The sequence below is a fragment of the Ammospiza caudacuta genome, chromosome 5 (genome assembly GCF_027887145.1).
Source record: "Ammospiza caudacuta isolate bAmmCau1 chromosome 5, bAmmCau1.pri, whole genome shotgun sequence".
NCBI classification, from domain to species: Eukaryota; Metazoa; Chordata; class Aves; order Passeriformes; family Passerellidae; genus Ammospiza; species Ammospiza caudacuta.
In genome coordinates this window covers 31,185,619-31,196,584 of record NC_080597.1, presented here as the reverse complement: position 1 = coordinate 31,196,584, position 10,966 = coordinate 31,185,619, and the positions used below count along the sequence as shown (strand labels likewise).

General features: G+C 51.5%; 1 protein-coding gene across 2 annotated transcripts; it reads left to right on the top strand.

Moving 5' to 3' along the window:
* The first annotated feature begins 1,958 nt into the window (after positions 1 to 1,958).
* ARHGDIB (Rho GDP dissociation inhibitor beta) lies at positions 1,959 to 10,436 on the top strand. Of its 2 annotated transcripts, none has more exons than XM_058805217.1 (6): positions 1,959 to 2,134; positions 5,449 to 5,637; positions 6,198 to 6,281; positions 7,137 to 7,213; positions 8,759 to 8,822; positions 9,768 to 10,436. In XM_058805217.1, the coding sequence occupies exons 2-6, from the start codon at positions 5,460 to 5,462 to the stop codon at positions 9,965 to 9,967; spliced, it is 603 nt and encodes a 200-aa protein (XP_058661200.1). In that variant the 5' UTR covers positions 1,959 to 2,134; positions 5,449 to 5,459; the 3' UTR covers positions 9,968 to 10,436. The 2 variants fall into 2 exon arrangements, with proteins under 2 accessions (XP_058661200.1, XP_058661201.1); XM_058805218.1 differs by lacking the exon at positions 1,959 to 2,134 and adding an exon at positions 3,599 to 3,732.
* The last annotated feature ends 530 nt before the right edge of the window (positions 10,437 to 10,966 follow it).

Here is a 10,966-nt window from a genome sequence, read left to right as displayed (position 1 = left end):
CTTGTGAACAGGAAGAGGAGGCACAGAGCAATTACATGATGTCCCCATGATTACATGCTGACTAATTTCTAATTTAGGAGTAAAATCTGTTTCCCCTGCATGCTAGGCAGATGAAGCCATGTAGGTTGAGTGCACATACATATGGTGGCACCCAGCTACACATCCCTATACCTTTATGCATATTTGTGGATGAACTGATCTTAATTTATGCTCACATGTGTTTAGAAACAGCATGTAAATAGCTGCACAAAGGCACGTGCACTCTGGCGTTTAACTAAAAAGAAGCCCACAAAAGAGACCAAGCTAATTTCAACTGTTCTTCAGCAAGAATGATTGCAATAACACTACTTACAGTTGCACTGTACACAGTGGCTAAAACCAAGGGAATTTCAAACCAAGCCATGAGTGAACAGGAACCTCAACCCACACCTCCTCCCAGGTAAACTGTGTTCAGTTTCTAAACTGAAATCAGAGACTTAGCAAAGAAACCAAGATGAGAAACTGCTGTACAAGACACAGGGGCTTCCTCAAATCTTTCCACAGTAAACACATCCAACTCTTCACAGCTTTGCCAGGCCAGGACTGCTTACATGAACAATATGAGCTGCCATAAAGTGGCACTGTAGTTGAAAGAATTTGCTCTGTTATTTCCTCATCCCCATCCCACTCAGCCACTGGTGCTGGCATAAAGGTTTAGTCCCATTTGTCCATTATAAACAAGTATGGGGAAACCTATCTGGGTTGAAAACTCACCAACGTATACTCACACATTTGCTTACATCTCACACATTTGCTTACATGTTTTTTCCCTGGTACCATTCGAACTCATCTAACTACTGCATTCAAGTCAGGTCCGGTGTGCTGGCCCAAGGGAAGGGTTAGTGTAGCAGTGAAAAGGAATGGCAGAGAATAAAATAATTTTTCTTGATGGTGAAACTAATTAATGGAAGCTTGAAATGTTTCTGAGGTTATAGCCCCTGATAAACGGGAATCCATTGTCAGACAGATATATGATCTGTTTTTGCCTTGAAATTCATGAGGCAAGGATTGTTGTGCCGCCCATAACCTAAATGAAAGAAATATCTGGCTGGAAAAATCAATCCCCCCTGTTCTGCGATCTGTTAATCCCTGAAGAAGATCCCTTTCCCTCAGTTGTTTGCAACCTTTAAAATTTGTGTACAATAAACACTTTTAATGGATATGTGGATCTAGGGCAGTGAATGTCAGCCCATTGGCAATAGATATGCTTTGCTTATTTTGCTGCTGTAAATGCATTAAGAGCAGTGTATCAGTCGTTGCAGGCCCAGCTTTGTTGTTTGCAAACCAATGATCTAATTTGTGGTGCACTAAGGACTATGAACATGAGGGATTTACGTGACTGATGAACTAAGTGGGCACTACATGAGGGGCAAAGAAAGAGGAAATCTGCTGATATTTCACAAAGTAAGGGGTGTAAAATCTTTCTGATCATTTAAGCAACCCTGGGAAATGAGAGCTTTTTCTTCCTGAGGTAGCTGATCTTGGAAACTGCTTCTGTGAGAAGGGCTAGGAGTTGGGAACAATAAGCTGATTAAGTGCAGCAGGTTGCAGGAAAAATGAGGTTCATAAGAACCTCCATTTCCAACACTGCTTATCTTCCCACGTACGCAGGGATACACAACCCGATTCTCCGCATATTTTAATCGGTATAAATCAGCGCCACTTTTTGAAACCGACCATAATTACAGCAGGAAAATAAACAAAATAAAAGCCTGGGGAGGAAAACAAAGCCCTCACCCCCTCGTTCCCGGGCACAGCAGCCCGAAGCGGCGCACGGCGAGCACTCCCGCGTCCCCGGCCGGGCTCGGCTCCGCAGACAAAGCCCTGCGCACCTCTGCGCAAAAGGAGCGGGCGCAGACAAAGCGGGGCAGGCGGCGGAGCGCCGCAGCATGCGGGGCCGCCAGGGCTTCCTCTGCTGCGGGTGGGCTGCTGCTGCCGCCGCTCTTGGTTTTTTGTTTTTTTTTTCTCGCTGCGTGTGAGTGTTATTTTTTTTTTTTTTCTCTCTTCACCAACTTCCTTCCTGCTCCAACTGCCGGAGCTCGGGGCTGAGCGCTGACAGCAGAGGAGGACCCCGGCCGCAGGCGCCGCTCCGCCGGTGAGTGCGAGGGGCGGGCGGGGGCAGGGGCACGGACGGCGCGGCCCCGGCTCGCTCCCCGCGCTGCTCCGCGCCCCCGCTCCGGGGCTGGCGCCGGTGCCCGCTCCTGCCCGGGGCGGCGGCAGAGCCCTGCCCGACCCGACCCGAGCGGGAAGCCAGGCTCCGCGCTGCCATGGGGCCGGGCAAGGAAGGGAAGGGCCCCGCGGTCCCGGGCTGTGCCCGGCGCTCCCCGGGCAATGGGCTCCCCTCTGCACCCCGGGGCTTGGGATGGGGAGGCCGGGGCTGGGGGCGCTGCTGAGTCCGGTGCGCTTCTCCTCCATCGCGAAAAATTACTTCCTCCCTCCTAAACCCGCTTCCTGGAGATTAGCCCTCGGCCAGGGGGTGGTTTGGAGAAGTGATGAGCAGACGGAGGGCAAGTGAAATGTTCTCCCTCTGACAGCCCTTTTTGTGCCCCGTGGAGGCACGGGGGGTGAGGAGGTGCCCACCCTCCGCCTTGTGACTGCCCCTCCTGCTGCAGGTGCGAGGGCAGCTGTCTGTCCGCGGCACTGGCTGAGCCCAGCTGCGGGACTCTCGCACCTCCCGCCAAGGCGTGATTCCGTCTTTGCCTCCTGCAGCCATCTCTCGCTGCCAGGGACCCCTAGCCCTGCCCTTGCCCCCTCCCTGCTGTTTCACGGGTGCTGCCAGGCCTCAGGGGTGCAGGTGACGCAGGACCGTGGGCTGGAGCTGCAGAAAGGCAAGAAAAATGTAGCAGGGCAAGACACCAGGCACACAGATTTCTCCTTGCATATAACAGTGTAGGGTTAATTTTCTCAATTTAGTGAGGCTCTTGGTCTGAATGGGGGTTCCGTATTAGGCTGGGCAGTGGCACAGAAACTCAGGAACCCTGACAGCAACATGGTGTCTCTGGTGCCTGAGCTCAGGAATGTGTCTCAGCTTGCAGAGGGCACCAGCAAGTAGAGGCAGGAGCTGCTGAGATGGGAGCTTTCCTCTTGGTCACCGCCTGCCTTGGAGTTTGGCAGGAAGGCAGCGTCAGGTCCATGGCTTGGGGAAAAATGCCAGAACTTGGTCTGATCGGTGCCATCCTGAGGCTCCTGTGAGCCAGCGGTTGTTCATCCCAGACAGTCTGGCTGGTCCTGTTCCCTGCAGGATCTTGCTGTTGGCATGGCAGATTGTCTGTGCACCTTTCTGGGAGGTTCAGAACCTAAAAGCATTCCCCCTCAAGTGAGCCACCCCCGGGGGCTGGCAGGGACAGTCTCTGTGGCATGTGTGGTGCAAAGGGAAGGTCTGAGTGATGAGGAGGAGCCAGTCCAGTCTGACTCTGCCTTTTCTCTGCATGAGGGCAGAGATGCCTCTTTCCATCCCCTGTGATAAACTACAGGAGGTGGGCATGGGAGGATGGGGGCGGGCAGGCACCTGTGCTCTGTGCTCGTGCTGGTGGCAGATGCAGCCTGGTGTTGTGGAGAGCTCGGGTCAGTGCTCAGACGTGCAGCTGGAGCCCAAGTGGGAGGCAAGGCTTGGCACTGGCTGTCATGGCTAACCACAGCCTCCTCCCATGCTGAACGTGGAATGGCACTGAGGGGATTGAGGAGCTTTCTAAGGTGACTCTGCTGGGGCCACAGAGTGCTGGGGCATGTGTAATTGCTGCTTTAGGGAGGGAGGTTTTGGTTTCCTTTCTCGTGAACTCAGGGGCCTTTCCTATGGTATTTGGGTATTTCACACTCCTAGGTCTGGGCATGAGCTGAGCCAGGGTTATTCAGCTGCTGGGACCTGTTTTTTTTCCCTGTTTGTTTGGGTTGAGATTCCCTTTTATTTCCCGCGTGCCCATTCTGTACTAGTTCCTCATTCACCACAGAATTGCAAAGTCATCTTGCAATGGCCATTTCCAATTAAAATACCTGACTGAATCTTCTTGTTTGTGTGCTGGTCAGTTATTTTCTGTCCCTTTGCAACGTGCCAATGTACCACTCCTTGATTATTTTTCTTCCCTGCACTGGAATTTCTCTGAGAGGTCTGCATACTACTCAGAGTTGCCTGGTACCACTTGATGATTCACCTTAAACAGATGTTTTTTCCTTTTTTATTCTTTTTTGTGTGTGTTTCTTTTCTGTTTTAATAAATGAAAAAACTAATGCATTAGCTCCCAGTTTAACTTTTGGGAGCAGGGGCAAATTTTAAGGCCACACAGCTGCAGAGAAGGACAAATTATTTGTTTGGAAAATTGCAAATAAGGAAGCAAAAGGGCACTTTTTAGTAGGGACAGTCTCAAAGAAGCCTGAGTGGAAGTGAACTGAATGATCTGTGTAGCTTGACCAAATCCTTTTACTGCCAAAGATCAAGGAATGGCTTGCCCATGTGTGACAGCTGTACCTGGGCACTGCTCTGTTTTTCAGCCTTTCTCCCAGGAGTGGGAAGGTGGCTGGGACCCATATGGCTGCCTCCTGGACGCAGACACAGCACTGCTTACCTCTCCTGCCTGCCTCCTGTTCCCCATCCCATGCTCTGCCCCTTGGTTGCTATTTCCCTGCTCTGGCTCTATTTGGGCTGCCAGCCCGGCAGTTTCACTGCCCGTGTGCCATTCAGGACCAGCCCTGCTGACTGCGGCTCAGCTCTCCTGCCTCTCCCTCCGAGGGCACCGCTGGAGCAGCACGGCTGTGCCTGCTCCTCTGGGCTCCCATCCTGCTCCCTGCTCAGTGGGAAGGGCTCCTGCTGGGTGCCTGGAGTGAGCTGTTCGTGGGAGCGCAGGCAATGCCAGCAGATAGACTTTGCTGCCCGCTTCCTTGAGAGCTTCAGCTGACTTGCTAATCTAAGAAAGTGGCTGTCAGATATTCGACCTTATTGTGAAATGTGGCTTTTAACCCGTTATGAGAGGGTGAAGGAAACATCTGTCCTTGGCTTTATTCGTGTTTCTCTGCGCTCCAGAGTGTGGCAGTGGCTCTTTGTGCGAGCCCTGTACGATGGTTTGTAATTGCAGGGTTGCCGGCCACAACTGTGCTGCAGAGTGGCTGTAAATCACTCTGGCTTCAGCCTCGGCTCCCGCACCTCCTCCCTGGGAGCGAATAATGGTGTAGGTCTGCGAGTGCGCGTGGAGCCTGCAGGGAGAGGAGCGGGGGTAGGGGGGATCGTGTTGGAGCCAGAATATCAGCACAGCAGTGTCTGGGTTGCAGCCGATCGCCGTCGCCATTTGCCTGTAGGAATCCCGCTGCCTTCGGCGCTGGGTGGGTGCCTGCCTGTCAGGGCACTGAGCCACACTGTGAGTGCCCCCATACTCCCAATCCACAGCAATCTCTCTGACTGCCCCCTCCTCTGTCACCCAGACCAAGCCACCATGACTGAGAAGACGCAAGAGCCTCATGTGGAGGATGATGATGATGAGCTGGATGGGAAACTCAACTACAAACCTCCTCCCCAGAAAACACTGCAGGAGCTGCAGGAGTTGGACAAGGATGATGAAAGCCTCGCTAAGTACAAGAAGTCCCTGCTGGGAGACGGACCTGTGGTAGTAGGTAGGCTGGGGCACACCGGCAGGGAGGGACTGGGGAAATGTACTGCAGCAGTGTGCTGTTGCTTCAGAGAAGAGGAGTCCTGTTTGCCCAGGGACATACACTGCTTGTGCTGGAGGACTGGGGATGGGCAGCTGGAAAGTTGCACATAAAGGAAGCACAGAAGATGCTCAGAGTGTTAGGAGTTAGGAGGATTACTGGGGAGTGCTGGCATCAGAAAAGAACTTGTGGTGGGAGGTGTGTGGGTCTCAGAGGACTTTTGGGGGTTTTGAAGGGGTCAGCCTATGCTGAAAGGTGGTCTTGTTGCTCAGAATGATCCTAAGAAGGAAATTTTCTGTGGTGGAAAGGCCACCTCTAGGTATTGTGATGGAGGCCAGAGGGATCCATGTGGCAGGACTGGGAAGACGTGGTCCTGTTGTGCTAAGGAAGCCTGGCATTACTGGGTGTTTCATGAAATTCAGTTTCTGTGTGGCAAGGCATCCCTGTTTCTTCAGTGTCATTTCCCTCTGATTGCATCTAATTTTGCAAGCTGACAGCTTCCCCCTGACTCTTCCTACCTGCAGACCCAACAGCTCCCAATGTGGTGGTCACCCGACTCACTTTGGTCTGTGACTCTGCTCCAGGACCCATCACCATGGACCTTACAGGTAGGCACAGGCTCTGCCCTTGGTCACAGAGGGGAACAACCAAAGGCCCTGGCATGCTCCAAGTCAAAAGAGAGTTTGTCCTTGGGATGCTACAGTGGGTTTTAGAGGAGCTCTGAAGTCATCTTAGCCTTGTTTCTTATTTTAAGGTATACACATATAAATAAAAAAGAAGCAGATGTAACAGAGGAAAATATTGAGGTATTTTCCTTCATCTAGACTGCTGTAGGAGCTCCTGGGTTTCTCTTGCCATCTCTGCTTGCTTCCTTTCAATGACACTTCATGAGCACAGGGGATGTGCATGCATTTGGGTAGCAGCTGTATTGAAACTTCAGAATCGAGCAATACTGCAGTTCCGGCTCCTGGGGCCATGGGGAGAGAGCCTTATAAGGGCTTTTCTGCAGAGAGAGGAAGCTGGGCCTGGAGAGGCAGAGAGGCTTCCTGTTCACCCAAAACCACCCAAAACCCCTGCGGGGCCCAGGCAGCCTTCCAAGCTGGGCAGGAGCTGTGGAACCAAGCTCTCACCAAGCCAGGCTGGACATGGATGGAGCATACACACACTGCTGCATCTGCTCTGCAACAAGCCTGTGCATAGACATCTTTGTGTACATGTTCTCAGACCTGTGTGTGCTCAGGCATTTTCTTCTGTGGGCACAGATACATATGAGCACCCAGGAATTTCTGTGTGTTTGGTCACACAACTCAATCTCACAAGGATGTCTGCATGCTCATTTTACAGGTGTCATCCTTTGAAGGGATGCTCACCTCTGGCAGCAACCCCACTCCCATCTTCCCCCCTGTGCCTGGTCTCTCCTTGCTGAGACATCTCTAGCTAACACCTTGATTCTCTTCTTGCAGGTGACCTCGAAGCACTCAAGAAAGAGACCTTCGTATTAAAGGAAGGGGTGGAATACAGAGTTAAGATCCACTTCAGAGTGAGTTGTTTTCCTTCCAGTTGCTTCTCATCAGTTGCTAAGGCTGGTCAGTGGCAGTCTGTCAGATAACCAGAGCCAGACAGAATGCCTGCCCAAAAGCTGAACACTTGCAAAGCTCCCCTAGCTTCAGGTGTTGTTCTACCCAACAAGGGATGAGGCATTTCCAGGAAATAATTTCTGCTTGCTCATCCCTTGGAGGAAGTTGGTTTCTGTTTGCTCACACTGATAAATGAGTGGTTGAAAAGCCAGATGGGTAGTTTTGGCTGGGTTTGGTTTTGCTTTTTAGCCACTGAAAAATCTTTACTCCACACTAAGTGGAAATTAACAGGGGAGAGAAGAGAAGAGAAGAGAAGAGAAGAGAAGAGAAGAGAAGAGAAGAGAAGAGAAGAGAAGAGAAGAGAGAAGAGAGAAGAGGAAGAGAATGGCTATTCATGAAGTACTGATTCAGTCAGTGATACTGGGCTTCATGTACACATTAAGAAGATGTAATATTGTAGCACTTGGCTGAAGATGCCTGAATTCTTCAGGTTGTGATATACCTAAATGGGCTTATTTCACCCTCACTCCCATCAATCAGTGTGTCAGCCATTTCTTCTGTTTACAGCTGAAAACGGAGCTTGGCCACGCTGCAGTGTGGCATCCAGCACCGAACTGATCATCTCTGCAAGTGCTTACTTCAAAGCTGGGTTTGGAAGAGAAGGCAAAAAGGGAAGAAATAGAATTCTCCTGAGAAGGCGTTAATACTGTGGGCTCTGTAGGGCAGATTTCCCTTTTTCTTTGAGGCTTGCTATCTCAGAGATGAATGCCCCCCAATGCTCTCCCCTGAGACACCTCCAGCTCTCTTTTGTGCTGTGAAATATTTCCATCTGTATCTGTGCCTTGTTGACTGGAGACACCTGAAGCCAGACAGGTTATTCTAATTCCGTCCCTCAGTTCCATGGCTGGTAAGGGCTGGTACTGCGGGAATTCTACCCTGGAATGTAAAAGAATCTGTCCATGTTGTTTTCAGATTGAGTAGTGTACACTGTGGGAAGGCAGTGTATGCTGGAGGGGAGGAGCAGCACTGGATACATCCAAGCTATCCATGGGAGATTTGAGTAAAGATTTATGAAAACTGTCCCTGTCTTTTGAGAAGAAACTTGCCAGCTCCCCATGGAGCTTAGAGAGCACCTGGGGGCTGCCCACCCATTGGGGCTGAAGGGGTGACTCTAGTTACCCATGAATGGCTTCCAGTATGAAAATTATTAAACAGGAACTCCCTGCTTCACTTTTCTTTGTCCTCATCAGTATGTCTTGAGACCCTTACTGGTGTGCTCCAGTCAGCTTCAAAGCTGGGCAAAGGACAGGGAAGTACAGGAGCTGCACAGAGGATGCTAAAGGTCTCCAGGTACCTATGGAGAAGTTGTTTAGGGACCTGTTCAATGTGCCCTGTGCTGAGGGTCCCTTCTGTTGGGAGCCAAGATGGGTATTGTCCTTCAGGAGGGGGAAAATCATCAGGTACAGAACCAAAGCTCCTCTCCTGACACTACTGGTTCCTTCCTGCAGGTAAACAGGGACATTGTGTCGGGACTGAAATACGTGCAGCACACCTACCGGACGGGGGTGAAGGGTGAGTAAGAGCCCTGCATGCCCTGCACAGCACTGCTCCTGCCTCTGTGTCCCTCCTCTGGAACAAGTGTTCTGCAGCTCTGGGCTGGGGCAGAGGCCCCCTTGCTCCCAAATCCCACCCTGTGCTAACACTCAGGAGGTGACTTCTCAGCAGAGTGCCTGCTTCACCCAGGACAGTGGTTCCTTGTTCTGTGCACACTCAGTGTGAGCCAGCTCTGGGCTCTGTATGCTGCACCCCTGTCTGCAGCAGCAAAGTCCACAGAGACTCTGCTTGGACAGTGCTTGCCACAGGTTGCCTCTCCATACAGAGCTCTTCTCCTCCCCTCCACCCCCTGTGCAGTTGTTCAGCCTGTGTGGAGCTTCCCACCCTCTGAAAGCTCTTCAGAAGCCTTTGGTAAAATTCAGACCTGCTCTGTGAAACTTCCCATTGTGTGCAGGACCCTGTATTTGCTCATGGGTTCTCCTCAGTGCTGCTGGGCTTGGACAAGGCAGAGAAAAGCCCCATTTTGCACACACACACCCCCCACATGCATTTTTGTGCAACCACCTCTGAGGCTTCAGCATCCTGTTCAGCACACATTGCTGGTGTCTTCTCACCAGTAGAGAGAAGTAGTGGGAAATCAAGGTAGATCTTGAGCCATATGCTGGGTGTACTCACAGCCAGAATGTTCAGCTTTCTCCCAAATTTCTCTCAAACCAGGACAAGTACATGCATGTGAGAGTGCACAAACTGAGTTGCCTGATCACCTGCCCATCCATCTGTGTTATCTTTCCAGCTGTCCTTATGCTTCACTAACCCACTTTTCCCCCTGATTTTGCTCTCCTTTGCTGACATGGGCTGTTCCTTTCTCCCCCATCTCCTTTCTGCTCTTTTGCTCATGGCTTGCTCTCTCCCTCATCATTCCCCATGTGAGGGGCTTATTCCCTGTGGATTGTTTTCTCCTAGTGGACAAAGCCACGTTCATGGTTGGCAGCTACGGGCCACGGCCAGAGGAGTACGAGTTCCTGACGCCCGTTGAGGAGGCTCCCAAGGGTATGCTGGCTCGAGGCACCTACCACAACAAATCCTTCTTCACGGATGATGACAAGCACGACCATCTCACCTGGGAGTGGAACCTGTCCATCAAGAAGGAATGGACAGAATGAGTTCACCCAGTTTGCCTTCCCCCTTCCCGTCCCCTTGCCTCCTGCACCAGTCTCCAGGCCTTCGCTGCTTCTTCTGATACACTGAGAACAACCCAGCCACCACCCCATCATGACCATAATGGGTTAAATTGGGAAAGCACCTCCCTCCCTCTCCCCCAGTACTTCCTCCTGTTGTCCCCATCTCTCCCATACCAACTCCAGTCCTGGAAGTGCCTTTTCGAGGAAACAAGATCACCTGGCAGGGGTGGACTGGTCCCTGGAAAATCCCTCTCTTGAGTTACACTTGCCATGTGCTCTGACTAATTGTAAAGGGTTACTTACCTCCCGTGATGGTCTCCTGGTCTGTGTCTGGTGCCCTACCCTGTTAAAATCCTTGTGCAGGCAAAGCCAGTCAGGGGGAATGCAGCTAGATGCCGTAACAAGACTTCAGTGTCTGAGAATAAAACCAGTTTCTTTCTTCTTTTCTGCATGAGTGTCACATTCTTTTCTAGAGCATGTTTCTCAGTGATGTGTGTGTGGAGAATGCAGTGTAGGAAGGCTTAAGAGCATATTTCAGCAGGGAAATAGCCCTCCTCCTTCAAAGCAGCAGCCTTACTCTATAAGCAAATTATTTCAGAACAGTTTCCTTCAGGGATTTCATTAATTCTTTGAAGCCAAAGTCTGGCTGTGATGGGGGTAGACTCCAGGGGTGGACAGCCCCCACCTCTCATCCCAGATGGCTGCTGAATGAGCCAGGGAGCTATAACATACCCTTCTCATGGTTTAGCACTTACCTTAGCAGCTGTTCCCCGGAGCTAATGCAAGAGTTTCACGTCCTTGTGGCCAGCTTGCTGGCCAAGCACAAGGGAGCATCATCCTCTGGGATCCAGCACCTGGAGAGGGCTGTTCTTGATCCAGCTGGGGTGTCTGCTCACAAAGGTGCAGGGCAGCTGCCGACGCCAGTGCTGGGGTGAGGGCACACCATGGCGGTGTTGGTGCAGCTCTCCAAGGCTGATTCCT